This window comes from Equus asinus, chromosome 14 (assembly GCF_041296235.1).
Source record: "Equus asinus isolate D_3611 breed Donkey chromosome 14, EquAss-T2T_v2, whole genome shotgun sequence".
In the NCBI taxonomy this organism is placed as follows: domain Eukaryota; kingdom Metazoa; phylum Chordata; class Mammalia; order Perissodactyla; family Equidae; genus Equus; species Equus asinus.
This window is the reverse complement of record NC_091803.1, coordinates 13279105-13298125: the sequence shown is the minus strand read 5'-3', so window position 1 is coordinate 13298125 and position 19021 is coordinate 13279105. Positions and strand designations below refer to the sequence as shown.

The following is a 19021-nucleotide window of genomic DNA, read 5'->3' as shown; positions in this document are numbered from 1 at the left end:
TACACCATTTTACATTCCCACCAGCAATGGGTGAAGGTTCCAGTTTCTCCACATCTTTGCCAACACTTGGTCAACACTTATCTATTTTCTTAATTATGGTCATCCTAGTGAGTGTCAAGTGTTATACCTTGTTGTGGTTTTGATTTGCATTTTCCTAATGGCTAATGATGTTCAACAACTTTTTATATGCTCCTTGGCCATTTGGTATTTTTGAGAAAGATTAACACTGAGCTAACATCTGCTGCCAATCCTCTTCTTTTTGCTGACGAAGACTGGCCCTGAGGTAACATCCGTGCCCATCTTCCTCTACTTTATATGTGGGGTTCCTGCCACAGCATGGCTTGACAAGCAGTGCCATGTCCATACCAGGCATCTGAACCAGCAAACTCTGGGCCACTGAAGTGGAACGTACAAACTTAACCACTCTGCCACCAGGCTGGGCCCACTTGTTGGCCCTTTTTATATCTTTAGATAAATGTCTTCAATCTTTTGCCTATTTATAGTTGGATTGTTTGTCTTTTTGTTGTTGAGTTGTAAGAGTTTTTTTTTATATATATTCTGCAGAAGAATCCCTTATCAGATATTTGATTTGCAATTTTTTTCTCTCCTTCTGGAAGTTTCTTTTTACTCTCATGCTAGTGTCTTTTGAAGCACAAAACTTTTAATTTTGATTATGTGCAAGTTATGTGTTTTTCTCTTATTGCTTTTGCTTTTTGGTGTCATATCTAAGAATCCATTGCCAAGTCTAAGATCATGAAGATTTACCCTTTGGTTTTCTTCTAAGAGTTATATAGTTTTTGCTCTTTTGTTTAGGTCTCTGATCCATTTTGAGTGCATTTTTTTATATGGTATGATGTAAGAATCCAGTTTCACTCCTTGGCATATGGTTATCCAATTGCCCCAGCACTATTTGTTGAAAAGACTATTTTTCCCCATTAAATGATCCTTAAATTTTTCTTAAAATTCAGTTTACCATAGACACATGTGTTTTTTTCTAGACTCTAAATTTGATTCCATTGACCTGTATGTCTAGTCTTATGCCAGTACCACATTGTCTTGGTTCTTATAGCTTTGTGATAAGTTTTGTAATTGAGAAGTATGAGAGCTCCTACTTTTTTATCAAGAAGTTTTTAACTTTTCTGGATCCCTTGCAGTTTGATATCAATTTTTAAATTTTATTGTCAATATCTACAAAAAAGCCAGCTAGGATTATGATAGGGAACGTGTGAAATCTGTAAATAAATTTGGGGGTTATTACCATCTTAACAGTATTAAGTTTTGTGATCCATGAACATAGAGGTTTTTCTTAAATGGAAAAGTAAATCTTAGATCTTTAAATAATTTCAACAGTGTTTTGTAGTTTTCAGAGTATAAATTTTGCACTTCTTTTGTTGAACTTATTCCTAAGTGTTCTCTATTTTCCATGTTATTGTAAATGGAGTTCTTTTCTTAATTCTACTTATGGATTGTTTATTGCAGTGTATAGAACTACAATTGATTTTTGTACATTGATCCTGTATCCTGTAATGTTGCTTAAATGGTGTACTACTACTAACAGATCTTTAATGGGCTACTTAGGATATTGTATGTACTACCTCATGTTATCTGATAATAGAGGTAGTTTTACTCCTTCATTTCCTAAATGGATAACTTTTATTCCCTTTTCTTGTCTGACTCGTCTGGCTAAAACCTCCAATACAATGTTGAATGAAAGTGATGAGAGTCATCTTTGTCTTGTTCTCAATCTTAGGAGAAAGTATCCAATTTTCAATAATAAGTATGCTGTTAATTATTAGCTTTTGGCAGACACCTTCTATCGGGTTGGGGAAATTCCCTTTTATTCCTGTTTTGATATGTATTTTCATCACAAAAGAATGTCAAATGTTTTTAAATGCTTTTTGTGCATCTATTAAGATAATCATGTGTGTTAGTTTTTAATTCTATTGATATGGTGTATTGTACAGTTTTGCATTCCTGGAATAAACACCACTTGCTTAGGGTGTATGCTGTCATCCCTCAATATTCATAGGGAATTTGTTCCAGGACCATCATAGTTACCAAATCGCAGATTATCAAGACCCTCATATAAAAAAGGCATCTTATGTGTACATAATCTACACACATCCTCCCATATACTTCAAATCATATCTATATTACTTAAAATACCTACTACCATATAAATGCTATGTAAATAGTTGTGATACTGCATTGCTCAGGGGATAATGACAGGAGAAAAAAGTCTGTACAAGTTTAGTACAGATGCAACCATTGTAAGCAGTTCCATCGGTGTTAGTTGAATCTGCAGATGTATAACCTGTGCGTACTAAAGGTCAATTGTACTTACTTTATGTGTTCCTAGGTGCCATTAGTGTTTTGTTGAGGACTTATGCATCCATGTTCATAAGATATTGACGGCTTGTAGTTTTCTTTTCCTGTGACATATTTCTCTGATTTTAGTATCATGACAATACTGGCCTTGTAGAATGACTTTGAAAGTGTTCCCTCACCTTCTATTTTTTGGAAGAGTTTGTGAAAAACATGAGTCCATTCTTCTTTAAATATTTGGTAGAATTTACCATTGAAACAATCTGGACTTAAGCTTTTCTGTTTGGGTAGTTTCTAAATTACAAATTCAGGCTTTTTATTTATTATAGGTCTATTCAGATTGTCTATTTCTTTTTGGACCAGTTTCTATAGTTTGGGTCTTTATAGGAATTTGTCCATTTAATCTAAGTTCTCTAATTTGTTGGAATACAATTCTTCATAGTATGCATTTATAATCCTTTTTATTTATCTTTTTCTTTAATTTCAGTAGTAGTGTCTCCTCTTTCATTTCTACAGCCTGCAATTTGAACCTTCTCCCTTTTTTGTCTTGGTCAATCTAGCTTTAGCTTGTTCAAATAATCAGATTTTAATTTTATTTATTTTTCTCTATTTTTATTCACTGTTTCATTAATTTCTACCCTCATCTTTATTCTTTCCTTTCTTCTACTTTCCTTAACTTTAGTTTGCTTTCTTTTTCAGTGTTAAAGTAGAAACCTAGGTTTTTGATTTGATATTTTTGTCCATTTTATATGTAGATACTTATGGCCATAAATTTCTCTCTAAACACTGCTTTTGCTATATCCAATTATTTTTTGTATATTGTGTCTTCATTTTTTTTCATCACAAAGCAATTTTCAATTGCTCTTTTTATTTCTTCTTGGACCCATTGGTTATTTAAGAGTGTATTTTTCAGTATCCAAGTATTTTTGAGTTTCCCAATTTTCAGTCTCTTTGATTTCTAATTTTATTCCATTGTGATCAAAGGGCATATACTGTATTATTTGTCTCAGCTACTATTTCTTGAGCAGCATGGATAATTAAAGCAAGCTATGGTCTAGTTCATTCAAAGTGACACTAGTTCAATAGACTAAAACCTAAAAAGTCAAGTAATTTAATCCTGTTTTTGGTCACCTCAAACATGTGGAAAGGACCACAGATCTAACTGCTACAGTGATGCCCCCTATGTGTGGACTCACCCTTGCACAGCCAGTGGCTTGGAAGTCTGAGCAAAGATCACAGAGGGATTGGCTCCTGAATGGGAACCATGTCTTTTACTTTTTTGATTAGTAGAGCAAATTATATTTGCTCCAGGAAAGTTAGTATGTTCATTGTTCTTTCCTTTTTCTTTTTCCTAACAGTACTCTTGCCATTCCTTAGCCCAGTTTTGGAGGTATTGAATATACTTGTGTTTCCAGTAAGTGCTATTAAATTTTTCACAAAGTCTATAAAAACAATAAAAGAAAGTCGCCTCAAAGATAAACAAAAGGTAAAATTTGGTGATGGTTACATGAAGGTGTTCACTTTTGATAATTTATTGTGGTGTATACATACGATTTATATGCTTCACTGTGTTTTTCTTTTTCAGGTGGTAGAGAAGTCTAGGGTTTAGAGCAGGAGACTTCTAACATTTTGGGTAGAATGAAGAAAGTAGAGATAGAGCAAGGAGATAACAAAATAAGTCAAAGAGGAATGTTTAAGTTTAATCATAGGCATGACAATTAGTATGTCACTGCTTTACTACTGTTGAGACGAAAATTTACCTATTTTCTTCAAAAAATTATCAAAGGATAAAAATTACTCTGTCAAATTATTTTACTGGCATTATAATTTCCCCAGATCTTAGAGTAGTAAAGAATCATTTCAATTCCAAGCCCCTTATTTTACACATTCCTCAGTAGTAGGCCCCATCAAGCTGCCTGGTTGGGTAGCTTTAACATAGTCTATGTTAAATTTGAGCCCTCTGATAGTCTGGAGTGGGCAGGAGTCTTCTTGGGTATTGAGGCTGCAAGCTGGCTAGCCAAGCTCTGCCTGCATGAAGACCTTCTGAGGTCTGGAAGCCAGCACACAAATGTCTGTAGGGCAGGGGGACAGGGCTGTGTACCCTAGGATGTCACTGAAGAATATGGAGCGTTTGGGGAAGGTGGGACATTTGAAAATGCTTATGCAAAAGCTGCTGAAGAACTCCAAAAATGTCAGGAGATTAATCTATGTGGGGATTCATTAAGAATTAAGCCTGTAGAAAGCAATGGATTGAAATCAAAAACTTCCTCCTGAGTAGGCAATCATGAAAGAGAAGCAACAGGCTAGTCCTTGGCCAGGAGCTGTGTCCAAAAGCAGAGAAGCCAAGGATCAGAGAGAATGAGGATCAAAAAGCAGATGGACATGATGGCTGGATTTTTCTCAGGAAATCATCCTGCTCTCCAAGATTTGTAGTTAAATGTGTTCTTTTCACTGATGACTCAGACAACACTAGCCAGACTCCTAGACTTAAAGAGGCCATATTCTCAGGAAAGATGTTAAATACTGCATTCCTGATTTATTTCCGACTTCACACTTGACTTTCTGTCATTGAAATGTCTCTTTCTATTTCCAGCAACGAGTGGATTTTCTTCAATTGATGATTAACTCCCAGAATTCCAAAGAAATGAGCAGATATAAAGGTAACCAAGTAATTCTTCAGAGGACCACAGATAGGGAGGCTCAGAGGGAAGGGGTGGTTCTGAACACATGCAGGAATTTTCCCAGGCAAATAAGAATTTCTGCCAAATTGAAGAAAGCTGAATGTTCAGATGTAAATTGTATCCAGAAATACTTTTTAGAAGCATGAATGCACAACATTGTTCAAGGCCTGAATGACAAGCATAAACAAGTATTTCCTGCCCGGAAGTCAGTCAATGGTCTGTGGATCGCCCACCTCAGAAACTCTGGGGAGCTTGTTTACAATATCGATTCTCAGACCTCATCCAGACCTACCAAATCAGAACCTCCACCTGGAAAATTGCATCAAGGCTTCATCACATCAGGAGACACATTGCCCAGTGTTGGTGACCTTCACTCGGACACTTGCTTAAAGTTGTGTTCACCAGCTTAACCTACTTGTGTTTTATTTTTCTCTTGTGATTATTAGGTAACTTGCATGGGGGAAGCCTTTGAAATTAGGTAAACAATCTTGTTTTATTCAAATTCCACCTGCTAGTTTTACCATCCTTTTATTAGTTTATGTATGTATAGCAATATGATCTCACAGATTACTAATTCACTCTCTTACATCATTCTTTATTTTGATGCTCACAGTCTCTCTGGTTTGTTCACTGAAAGCCTGTTCAAGTGGGCTCCTGTGTCCTTTTTTCTTTCCTTTTTTAAATTTTATTATGGTAATGGATTTTATTTTTTAGACCATTTTATGTTCACTGCAACATTGAGCAGACATTACAGAGATGTCCATATACTCCTATGCCCCCACCTATACACAGCCTTCCCCACTGTCAAAATCCCTGCCAGAGTGGTACACTTGTCACAATTAATGAGCCTGTACTGACACATTATCAGCCAAAGTCCACAGTGTACATTAGAGTTCACTCTTGTTGTGATACATTCTTTGGCTTTTGATAAGTATGTAATGATACATATCCACCATTTTGTATACAAAGTGTCCTGAATGCTTTTCACTTATCATTTTCTTAACACTTTCTTGCTTTCTTATGTGAAACATTCCAAGTTTCCCTTCTATTTCTCCTGACCAGCCCTAGAATCAGCCATATCTCCAGGGAGCTCTGGTTCCTTTTAGTGATAAATGGTATTTAGAAAGAAAAATCGGAGATCTGAGTGCTCATTTCTACTAGAGTGCCTTTGCTTCCAGATTTTCTCAAAGAATAAATATAAAAATATAAAATACATTTACACAGGACAGATAAACACAAATATTTCTGTATCTACCCAAATCAGTGATGTGAACATGTCCTCTCTCTCTAACAATAACAACAAAAGACACTGATTTATAGTTTATTTCCAAGGCATAAATACTCCCACCAAGATTAATTTGAAGATATCAATGGTTTAACAACCATCTTATGTAATTCCTGAGTATTTAACACTTGATTCTAGTGAGTAAGAATGAGTTGACTTCAGCATACAACTCTAAATATATCTATATCTATGTCTATACTTCTATCTATCTATCTGTCAATCATCTATCTATCTATGTATCTCTCTATCTGTGTGGTCTGATACAGTATTTTCTGATGAAAGAAATACTTTACACATGTCGTGTTTAATAAAGTAACCACTAGGCACACATAGCTATGAAACACTTGGCATGTGGCCAGCACCATTGAAAAACTAAATCTTACATTGTATTTAATTTTCATTAATTAAATAGTCACATGTTGCTAATGGCTACCATATTTGACAACATAGCTCTAAGTTTTGAGTATCTTGGGAATCATGCTAACAATGGAAAATAATTTATAGTTGAATTTACCCACAACAGCATCACAGAAATCATCATTGTGAAATCAAAACTCCCTAGACCCTTCTTGCACTCATTTTGTGTGGGTTTTAGTTGTGTATTACATGATTGAGGCAGATGCCATATTTATTTCAGTATTCTAAGAATCTAAATGTCCTAATCTAGTCTCAGTCCTATAGATTATAGCCTGAGCATGCTCAGTTTCTTTGAAGAGAAAATCAAATGAGATGCCAACTTATAATCACAAGAGTAGGTTGCTCAGCATAAAGTAGAGCAAAGAGAGGAGGCATGTGCTGAAAACAATGACATTCAGACATGATTGAATGAGCACTGCTGTTCCAATCACTGGATCCTATTTTCCTTTATTTCTTGCTGACCAATGCCCTCTTTATTCTCCTATTTTAATGCCGTTAGGTAGACTAGGGCCAATCACCACTCTTCTAGCATTTTGTCTGTCTCTGTAGTTTCTGCACATATCTGAGATCATTCATTTGAAGACTTGTGCCCCAGGTCTTCCATTACCTGATGCGTCTCAAGGTACAATACATGCGTCTCAAGCTAGGTTGTGCACAAAAACCACTATATCTCATGAATGTTCTGAGGTGATTAGATAGTTCCATGGTGGGGCTTGAGATTCTGCATTTATAATGAGCTCTCAGATGCTCCTGATGCTGCTGGTCCGTGGACCACACTTTGAGTAGCAAGTGATTATCTGCAGTCCAATAGTATTCGAAGTTCTTGATGGCACTTTTACATGGAACATTTTTTTAAATTTCCCTACATAAACCTTTATATTGAAAACTCTTCCAAAAAATTTAAGCTTTTTATCTAGGATAATTTTAGCTTTTTGTGGGGGAAAATGCTACCCACCATTACTTACGGCTAAGGTACTTTTAGTATTCTTCAAGTTACATTCTGAAAACACTGTATATATTAGACAAAAATGCTATCTCTTGAAATTAGTGAACTATGTTGGTGTAGAGGGTGGCATAACCAGGAACTTTAGCCAAGAATAGTATAGACCTTTGGAAAAACTGGATTAAGACAACCTCTGCCTTTACCTGGCTCTGAAAAGTAATCAGAGTACAAACCACCCCAGTTTGACTGAATTGCCCTTCCATTTTTTTCCCTATATTTGGGAATTTCATTTGGATTTTTCATCCTCTGAACTTTGCTGTTTTACATTTACCTGCTTTACTTAAAATGTCTTTCCTCTCCTTTTAGCTCTGTCTGATCTGGAGCTGGTGGTCCAATCTATTAGCTTTATTTTTGCTGGCTATGAGACTACTAGCAGTTCTCTTTCCTTCCTTACGTATGCCTTGGCCACTCACCCTGAAGTCCAGGAGAAACTGCAGGAGGAGATTGATTTGGCTTTCCCCAATAAGGTGAGTGGATGATACCTGGAGTGGGAGGGAGAAGAAGTCTTTGCAAGAATATTTCCTCACCACTGCCCACGAGAATTTTTGCAAAAAGCATAAGCTTCAATTCTTTGATCTACTCTATTTAAGATAGATCTAAAAAGACAAAAACAAAGGCAGTTTATGCTGCTCATATAAATATAATATCTTTGGAAAAGTGCTGGTACTGGCATATCTGTTATTTTTTACCACAATATTGCCACATGAAATTTACAAAACCTCAGTGGCATCTAGCAATAAGAATTTATTGCTCTACTGTCTGGGTAGTTATCTCTCTTGATATTGGCTGGACTTGCTTTGGTCTTACTGTTGGCTGATCTAGGCTGGCCTTGGAGCTGAATGGGCTGACTCTGCTCCACATATGCTTCACACTTCTCTCATTGTCCAGAAATCTAGCCTGGGTTTGCTCTTCTCAGGGCTATGACAGAAGGCTAGAGCAATAAGCCCATAATATGGTGCCTTTCAAAATTCTGCTATCATCACACATAGCCAAAATTCCATTGGTTGAAACAAGCTACATGGTGAACCTTACAGTCAGAATGGGAGGGCACTACAAAGTTAAACAGCAAAGGGCATGGAAGCAGGAAGGGGTGGAAAATTAGAATCATTACTGCAATCTACCACTCTGGGTAAATTTTGCAGGCTAGGAGAAGAGCATATGGCAAGAAATGGATGAATGACTTTGTTTCTAACAGTAGTTTGGGCAAGTCCTATGACCTTCTGAGTCATAGGTCCTTAAGATATAAGATAAGAAGAGAGTTTAGTGTCTACCTAAATCAGAGATTATCTGTCTTCTCTGGTATAGCCATACTGGGATTATTTTGATTGCAATAAAATGCAAAGATCACTAAGAGACAGACTACCTGAAGCATTGTGTTATTCCACTTTTATAGAAAGTAATTACAATGACAACACCACCATTGGTAGCTAACATTTGTGCCTTACTTTATAGGTCTGTTCTAAATGCTTTCTATTTATCAATGAATTTACTTTTCATAGAATTCTTTATAAATCAGGATTGGCTATGTGATCCCTCAGTAACAGATTAGCCCTCAAATCTCAGTGGCTTAAAGAGGATAGGTTTACTTCTAACTCACATTCACATCTCCAACATGGATGTTAGTGGACGATGGGATTGATAGTCTTTGCTCCAAAAGATTACTTGGGGTTGCAGGCTATGAGGCTCCACCTTCTTGCAGATGAGTTATCTGGAACACGAAGCTTTCCTGTTGTCTGAGGAATAAAGAACTAGAGTGTTGGTCACTGGCTTTTTAAATATTTTGTCCCCAAACTGATATACATGACCTTCGTTCACAATCCATTGGGAAAGCTGGTTTTCCCTAAATTCAAGTGGGCTTGGAAATGTAGGAGAGTACATGGCTGTTGAGTGAGCAGTGAACATATTTGCCACACAACCCTGTGAAGTATCAACTCTAATGATCTCCATGTAACATAACAGAAAACTGAGCTACAGCAAAATGTAGTAACTTACATACACTAGCCATGTGACTAGTCATATAGCTGGGTGTCTGGCTCCTGAACCAAATTCTTAACCCCTACAGTGTTGCTTCTTCAATATAACACCAAGTGATAGCCATATACATATTGTTCACACTGTTTTCCAATTTCTGCCGAAGGTAGAATTTTTCCTGGTGTGTAGAGAACTGGCCTCTGGGGCTGGAGTGACTTCTTTAGATTCTCAGAGCTTAGAGACAAATCCTGAAGTAACAACTAGGAGACTGCTCCAGCAAGAGAGTGGAGTTCCGATCATCTTCATAACTCTCCCTAGAACTGAAATTGTGTGCCCTTGTAGCATCCAAATTTACCTTTTTTTTTTTCCATATTTGGATTAGTATGAAACTAGTTTCTCCCCAAATTATTCATATGGTTGTTCTATAATATAATGTTTTTGTGCAAATTTTATACATGGAATCAAAAGGGTTAGCAAGCAGAATTTTTCATATAAACAAGTTTATGCCAAATAGGGGGTTTGCTCTTTTTATAAATTAATTAATTAGTTAATTAATTATTTTGCATTGCAGTAACATTGGATTATAACATTGTATAGCTTTCAGATGTACATCGTAATATATTTTGAATTCCGTGTAGATTACATCATGTTCACCACCCAAAAACTAATTATGGTCCATCCCTAACACGTGTGAGCCTAATCACCCCTTTTGCCCTCCCCCTGCTCCTTTCCCCTATGGTAACCACCAATCCAATCTCCTCTGCTATGTGTTTGTTGTTTTTATCTTCTACTTATGAGTGAGATCATCAGTATTTGACTTTCTCCCTCTGACTTATTTCACTTAGCATAATACCCTCAATGTTCATCCATGTTGTCTCAAATGGCTGGATTTCAGCATTTCTTATGGCTTTGTAGTATTCCATTATGTATATATACCACATCTTCTTTATCCATTCGTCCCTTGAGGGCCACCTAGGTTGCTTCTAAGTTTTGTCTATTGTGAATAATGCTGCAATGAAAATAGAGGTGCATGTATCTTTATGCATTTGGGTTTTCAGGTTCTTTGGATAAATACCCAGCAGTGGAATAGCTGGATCATATGTTAGATCTATTCTTAATTTTCTGAGGATACTCCATACCACTTTCCATATTGGCTGTACCAGTTTGCACTCCCACCAGCAGTGAACAAGTGTTCCCTGCTCTCCACATCCTCTCCAACATTTGTTGTTTCCTGTCTTGTTAATCATAGCCATTCTGACCAGGGTGAGGTGACACCTTATTGTAGATTTGATTTGCATTTCCCTGATAGCTAATGATGTTGAACATCTTTTCATATGCCTGTTGGAGAAATCTCTGTTCAGCTTTTTTGCTCATTTTTTAATTGGGCTGTTGTTTTTTTATTTTTGAGATGTATGAGTTCTTTGTATATTTTGGATATTAACCCCTTATCTGATATATGGTTTACAAATATCTTCTTCCAATTGTTAGGCTGTCTTTTCGTTTTGTTGATAGTTTCCTTTGTTGAGAAGATGCTTTTCAGTTTGATGTGGTGCCATTTGTTCACTTTTTCTTTTCTTTCCCTTGCCTGGTCAGACATGGTACTTGAAAATATGCTGCTCAGACCGATGTCAAAGAGCATACTGCATATGTTTTCTTCTAGAAGTTTCATGGTTTTGGGTTTTACATTCAAGTCTTTAACCCATTTTGAATTGAGTTTTGAGCATGGTGTAAGATAATGGTCTACTTTCATTCTTTTGCATGAGGCTGTCCAGTTTTCCCAACACCATTTATTGAAGAGACTCTCCTTTCTCCATCACATGCTCTTGGCTCCCTTAGTCCAATATTAGCTGTCCATAAATGTGTGGGTTTATTTCTGCGCTCTCAATTCTGTTCCATTGATCTGTGTTTCTGTTTTTGTGCCAGTACCATGCTGTTTTGGTTACTATAGCTTTGTAGTATATTTTGAAATCAAGGAGTGTGGTACCTCCAGCTTTGTTCTTTTTTCTCTGGAATCCTTTGGCTATTTGAGGTCTTTTGTTGTCCCATATAAATTTTAAGATTCTTTGTTCTATTTCTGTGAAAACTACTTTTAGAACTTTGATAGGGATTGCATTGAATCTATAGCTTGCTTTAGGAAGTATAGACATTTTAACTCTGTTAATTCTTCCAATCCAAGAGCACGGAATATCTTTCCATTTCTTTGTATCTTCTTCGATTTCTGTCAACAATGTATTAGAGTTTTCAGTGTACAGATCTTTCACCTCTTTGGTTAAGTTTATTCCTAAATATTTTATTCTTCTCGTTACAATTGTAAATTGGATTCTATTCTTAATTTCTCTTGCTGCTACTTCATTGTTAGTGTATGGAAACGCAACCAATTTTTGTATGTTGATTTTGTGTCCTGCGACTTGACTGTATTCATTTATTATTTCCAAAAGTGTTTTAGTGGATTATTTAGGGTTTTATATACATAAAATCATGTCTTCTGCAAAGAGTGACAGTTTCACTTCTTCTTTTCCGATATGGCTTTGCTCCTTTGCACATTCTCTTTCCTTGGTACAGATGGCTTCAGCATGTTTCATTTAAGAGTAATGGTCATAGTTTACAAGTCAGAGTTATCTACATGAGAAAGAAAAAACACTACATGGTAATGAGAGAGGTTTCAGGATCTGTTTAAGGGGTAGTCCCAACAGTCTCCATAGTCATAACTACTCCACACATCTCAATGTACCTTTCACCATGTCAAAGGTCATGGAAGGCATTAAAACGTCTAAAAATGCTAAGTTCTTTTAACAAAATAAATTATTCTTTTGTACTCCTAACACTTCAATAGTACTGCAGGGACTGAGTGGAAAGTTGATCCCAAATCTCAATTTTTCAAAATCTGTTTCTTTCCAGGCACCTCCCACCTATGATGCCCTGTTACAGATGGATTATCTTGACATGGTGTTGAATGAAAATCTCAGATTATTCCCAATTGCTGTTAGACTTGAGAGAGTCTGTAAGAAAAATGTGAAGATCAATGGGGTGTTCATTCCCAAAGGGACAGTGGTGATGGTGCCAAACTTTCTCCTTCACCGAGACCCGGAGTTCTGGCCAGAGCCTGAGGAGTTCCATCCTGAAAGGTACAGGGCTCCTTGGAAAGAGAACCCACCCCGAATCAGACGGGTTGTAGCATATTCTGATGTCTCTTATTATAGATGGCAAACGTGTGATTGTACAATCATTTACACATCTTTTTATTTTGAGAAGTTTTTCTTAGTAAAAGAATGATCGCTGTTTCTTGCTAAAATTTTATGAACTGTATACTCTAAAAAAGAAAAGTATATTTCTCCACAGCCCAAATACCTTAAGATGGGCCTCATTGACAAAGTAATGTACATCTTTATGGACATTTTTCTATGCATACATATATTTTTAAAAACAATAGTGGTATTATATTTTGTTTCATTTTGAACTGCGTAAGTTTTTTGACAGTAAACTATAAACAACAACCTAAGATACTATATGTGTGTGTGTGTGTGTGTGACTGTTGCATTAGCCATAATTTACTGAGCTACTATTTTTTTTAGGGATATAGGCTTTTGTTTCCTTTACGTTGTCTTGTGCTGTTCTCTTCACCTCTCTGAATTTACCACCAATGTTCCCACATTCCATTGTTTTCAAAATTGTTGTTTCCTCTAGCATCATTGTGAGAGTGCAGGTTATGAGCTGAAAGGTCCTCCACTCTGATGTTTTAAGCAGCCTCATTGAGGTTGGAAGTGAACACAGGTCCTCCAGCGCTGTCTGTGGCTGCAATCCTGTGCCAGCTCCCTTGTACACTCAGTATTGGATGACCTTTCCAAAGCGAAGTCATCTGCTCTCTAGATATTTGAGACATGTCTTTGGAGGGTCTCGAGTAGGCTTTTCTGGGATTTCAGAGTAAAAGTCTGGCTTTCTGTCCAACTTGAACTCTGGAAAGAGTTGATGCTTTCTCGTTTATTATATTGGTGAGCATAATTGGCAATAACATTTTTCGAACAGTAGCTGGGATCTAAACTTTTACTAGCCCCTGACTATAAGCTCTCTGATGGTAGGGCCTTTTCTTGTCAGCCATGCTGTTCCTAGTGCTGACATAACATTTACAAATAGTACTTGTTGAAAGAAGAGGTCAGAGTTGACCCAGTCTTCTGTTTGTGGACCAGAGGACCTCTGTGGTTCCTCCAAGCTCAGCAGTTCCCTCTCCTGTAGCTTCATAAACATAAAACAAGAGACCATTCACCGAATTTCTCTTTGATTCACTCAGTCATCAAACAGAGAGTAGGTTCTTATCATGTATCAGGGAGTGAACCAGGTAGTGAGAAATACAAATGTTAAAAAATGCATATTATGGACAATGTTTGATATATATGCAAGTGTCTATGTATCTCCATATACACAAGCATATTCCACAGACACATGTCTATGAAATACTTTTCATGCGTCTCTACCTGTCCATCACTTGTCCAACAGCCATCAGTCCATATCATCTGTCCCAATCTCACACACTTCTTCTCTCCTCTTGATTCATATACTATGTTAAGGCACATCATTTGGAAATCTCCAGAACGTTCTCCAAAATATAAGGACCCAACAAAACGCTTAATCACAATATTATCACTTTCCTGAAATCTACATTTTTTTCTTCTATGTAATCAAATATTGAGAAATCAAATGTGAATAAAACATACATCAAATCTTCAAGGAATGTTTAGCCTAGAGGAACAGATAGACAAGGAAATCCCTGATTATGGTGGAGTAGCATCATATGCCCATGTAAATTATCTTGCATAAGGTATTCTGTGTGAGGGAAGGAGAGAGAGAGAGAAGATGATTGGGGGAGCAAAGGAAAGGGAATGGAAGGGAAAAGAAAGCAAAATAAGAATTTAAATAATGGCAGGCCTTTCTCCTGCTTCCTTCCTCCATGAGCACATGACCAACGTAAGTATGAGTGTCATCAGGAACATACTTTTCCTTCAATCACTCTTGTTTCTTACTTGCCTTGCAGAGTGTGAACAGCTCACCACCCTAAATACAGTTTTCCTGCTTAAAGATATATATTCTTTAAATCAGATCTATCTCATCTCCAACAAGACTGAAAGCTCCTGAAGATAAGGGTAATGGAAAGTATCTGTAGCTGACAATTCTCACAGCTAAATACTCATTTCAGGATTTCAATGACTATGTACTACTGGTTGAGGAGTCTCAATGAGAACCCCAAAACTGTAACTCTTGTGGATTTATGTTTCATTAATTTGTTTTCATCTACTGCTGTGGATCCAGGTTCAGTAAGAAGAACAAGGACAGAATAAATCCTTATGTATACTTGCCCTTTGGAACTGGACCCAGAAACTGCATTGCCATGAGATTTGCTATCATGAACATGAAACTTGCTGTTGTCAAGTTGCTGCAGAACTTCTCCTTCAAACCTTGTGAAGAAACACAGGTCAGACAGTTAACTTTTTGCATAAATAATATTTTATTGGGAGTTTTTTTTTTAAAATCTGAGGCATCTATATACATAGAATATAGAATAAAATATATTTTATAAAATAATAGTTTGGGGGCCAGCCCAGTGGTGCAGCGGTTAAGTGCGCACATTCCACTTCTCAGTGGCCCGGGGTTCGCCAGTTTGGATCCCAGGTGCAGACATGACACCGCTTGGCACACCATGCTGTGGGAGGCGTCCCACATATAAAGTAGAGGAAGGTGGGCACGGATGTTAGCTCAGGGCCAGGCTTCCTCAGCAAAAAGAGGAGGACTGACAATACTTAGCTCAGGGCTAATCTTCCTCAAAAAAAAAAAAAGTATAGTTTGTTCTAAAGCCCAGAGAATGTATTTAGAGGCAATTGTGAGCTTTAAGGGTCCTTTGGTCTGGACTGCTAAGTCTGTGGCTTTATAAAGACCCAAGTGTAAGGGTCATCTAGAGTCAATGCAGTTAGTGTGTGGTAATTATGCCCAGTCCTGTGAAGTTGAGCAAAGTTTTAAGTTTGGTTTTAAGTCCTCGAAGGAAGGTCAAGTGTGCACAGTTGTGAAGTTCAGTGACTACCATGTCATGACATTTGAAGGATGCTCTTCTTCACCAGAAATTACTCAGTGGTTCTCAACCATTCTCAGTATAATAAAAACACCAAGAAGCTTTAAAAAACCTTCATGCCTGGGACTTCTTAGAGATTCCAAAATAATTTACCGAGAGTATAGCTTTAAAATTGCACCGCTTTTATTCTCATGTGCAGCCAAGTTTGAGAATCACTGATTCAAGCATTTCTGCCAGATGTGAAGCATTCCACAGTCCAGGGCCATCCTGCTTGTTTGATTTCACTTGCTTAGTCAGGCTTAGCTCCCTTTACATCCTAATAATTAATCTATGAATATTCTTTCCGCTATCCTCTTCCTGTTCTCATCCTTCAAGTCCTTCATTCTGTCCCCAAGCCCCTCCATGGAGCCTTCCCCACATAGTCTAGAAACCATTCTCTCCTCTGCTCTCTTATTGGTTACTGTAGGCTGGTATAATTTGTCAGACCACCTAATAATACTTTCTTGTTATACCATCCAGTTTGGTTCTCTACGTTTTCTTTGTATCTACGATTGTCTTTAATGCTAGCACCTCATTTATTCCTTTCCTAAACTCTCAATAGTGTCTTTCAGTCATCCAATAAGTGCGTATGGAGTGATTTGCATTTGATTTAGAGCTTGTGGATACAAATTGTAAAAAATTTAACTTTAATAATTTAGCAAATGACATTTGTGTATATTAATATCATGTGTGTGTGTGTGTGTGTGTGTCTGCAGGGGATGTATATATACATATATATATGCATGTCACTTGAAATTATGAAATAAGATTTTGCATTTATAGGAAGACCTGGACTCTCTCCTCTGAAGAACCTAAAGAAGAGTAGCCATTGATTCATATTAAGCCAGGCCCCATAATAGACATTTCTAGAACTCATGCATTTAATATGCAGCTACTCCCCTTTAGCAGGCTCTGCACAGGGGAGAAGAGGACAGCGATGGCTTTTATCTTATTTGTGGCTTTGGGGAAGTTGTGTGGGAGTTCCGTTAGTGTACAAACAGGGGACTCAACCCTGAGAGAAAGCAGGTCTCTGGCACTCCTGGGATCCACAGACCCTCCCTGAAAGCTCCCAGTCATCCACCGGCTGGCGCCTCTCACCTTCCATCACAACTTGCTTGTCCATCAGTCAACTGAGTCTAGAAGGTTAATCTGCTGCTCACTCCCTCAACACAGAATGAGTGGCTAGGGAGAATGGGGCTAAAAATATCAGTCAAATCACTACATGTCTTCAGAAGGTCACCATATGAACTACATGTAGGAGCAAGGATATGGTAGAAAACAAACATAATGCTTCACAAAAACCTCTTCCCTTCATGAAACTGGATGGCTTCCACTGGGAGTCGTGACTGAACACTAGAAGTCAAGGATGATTCATACAATTAAAATGTATAATACCCACTCAGGATTATCTTGCAATTTTCAACAGACAAAATTAACTATATATAGCTGTTTGAAATAGTTTGCCATAATGTCTAAAAACTTGGTTTAAATTTTAAAACCTCATATGTTTTACCAAAAATTTAAATCTACAAGGAAGACAACCCAACGTGACTTTGTCTCCTTCCTGGTGGAGAATAAGTGCTCAATAGATATTGTATTCAATTAATGGGTGAACGAATGCTTTCACTATCCAGTGTTGACACAGCTTATAGAATAAATACAAGGAATCAAAAGAGGGAAGGGAAAATAGATAAAGATGGTCAAGAAGGTCAAACTTCCAGGTGTAAGACAAATAACTACTGGGGATGTAATATCTAGCATGCTAACTGTGAGTAACACTGCTGTATGGTGTATATGAATTTTGTTATGAGAGTATACCCTAAGGGTTCTCATCATGATGGAGAAATATTTTTTCTCTTTATTTTTTTTAATCTATATGATGGGAGGAATGTTAACTAAACTTATTATGATAATTTTATGATATATATAAGCCAAATTATTATGCTGTACAGCTTAAACTTACACACTGTGATATGTCAATTTTGTCTCAAATATTTATTGGAAATATACAACATACTGTAATTTTTTATTTAAAAAGTAAAATAAGGGAATACTGGAAACAACTTTATGCTTATATAATTAAGAACAAAATAAAAGAGAGTAATTCCTTGAAAGATGCAGGGGGTTAAAATGCACGCAAAGAAAAGAATAGATAACTTGACTCTCCCTATATTTATTAAAGACATTGAATTGGTATTAAAAAAAGAAAAAGAATCAAAGTTATATAATGCTACACTCATTTTTGTATGTATGTAAATCATTATTGCCCTTAATGTATCTTGTCTGCTTTGCTTCTGTCATTGATGGAGCTTCAATAATAGGTTCTCATATGCTTGTTTAACTGTTGCAGATCCCCCTGAAATTATGCAATCAAGGGCTAATGGAACCACAAAAACCCATTGTTCTAAAGGTTGAATTCAGAGACAGAACCGTGAGTGGCCCCTGATTTTCCTAAGGACTTCCATTTTGTTCTTCAAGGAAGCTGTGTCCCAGAACACCAGAGACCTCAATTTACTTTGTGAATAAACCCCAGTATAAAGATGAGCTTACTACTGCCCTTGATGGATGCCTGGGTATCCTTACATTCATTGAGCTTCCTCGGTGTCTAAGTAGAGTGTTATTTGTTGTGTGATATAAATGAAGAGGCTGAGTAATTGCCATATATGTGAACTCACCTTATCTGGTTCTCACAGGATGATCTACACCCAGCCCTAGTTAGTACCACATACTTTCCCTGAGCACTGATCAGGAATAAAAGTTTCTCAACTATTTTAAAAAAGTTTAATGAAAATGAGAATTATTGTGCTAACTGCAGTAGAGACATTTATGTGTTCATTTTGTATCCTCTATAAACTATTATACTGAGCATGTCATTAAACATCTCTTCACAAAAGTATTATTTGATGGCTTCATGTACGTTAGGGGGAATCTATAGAAGTGAATCAGTGAGAGCCAGTGACTTAAAAGTTTTTCACCATCACAATCACAGGTTGGGTTGGAATATTTCAGAGCTCCCAGTAAATATATTAAGATAGCTGAAAGTTAATCCACTGTGAGTTTGAGTGTTGCTTAAAAAGTATATTCATATTTTACTTGCTCCTTTTGGGGAACAAATATTTTTGTACCACTCAGCTGAGCATTTAGTATTATATTATTAGCTTTGATTCAATGTTTTCATCTTATCTCCCCTGATATTTCTGAAAGGCACAAAACATGTTTTCTTATAATTCTTTCTACTCTATTTT

At 36.8% G+C, this 19021-nt stretch overlaps 1 protein-coding gene across 2 annotated transcripts in view; it reads left to right on the top strand.

The window, feature by feature from the left end:
- LOC106825165 (cytochrome P450 3A12-like) overlaps positions 1 to 18665 on the top strand; it is a 33641-nt gene extending 14976 nt beyond the window's left edge. The window contains exons 8-13 of one of the 2 annotated variants that reach the window (XM_014831812.3): positions 3684 to 3811; positions 4919 to 4985; positions 8018 to 8178; positions 12581 to 12807; positions 14984 to 15146; positions 18127 to 18665. In XM_014831812.3, coding sequence (XP_014687298.1) covers positions 3684 to 3811; positions 4919 to 4985; positions 8018 to 8178; positions 12581 to 12807; positions 14984 to 15146; positions 18127 to 18222 — 842 coding nt within the window. In that variant the 3' untranslated portion in view covers positions 18223 to 18665. The remainder of the gene's footprint in view (positions 1 to 3683; positions 3812 to 4918; positions 4986 to 8017; positions 8179 to 12580; positions 12808 to 14983; positions 15147 to 18126) is intronic. The other variant, XM_014831813.3, reaches the window with a different exon arrangement.
- Positions 18666 to 19021: the final 356 nt, after the last annotated feature.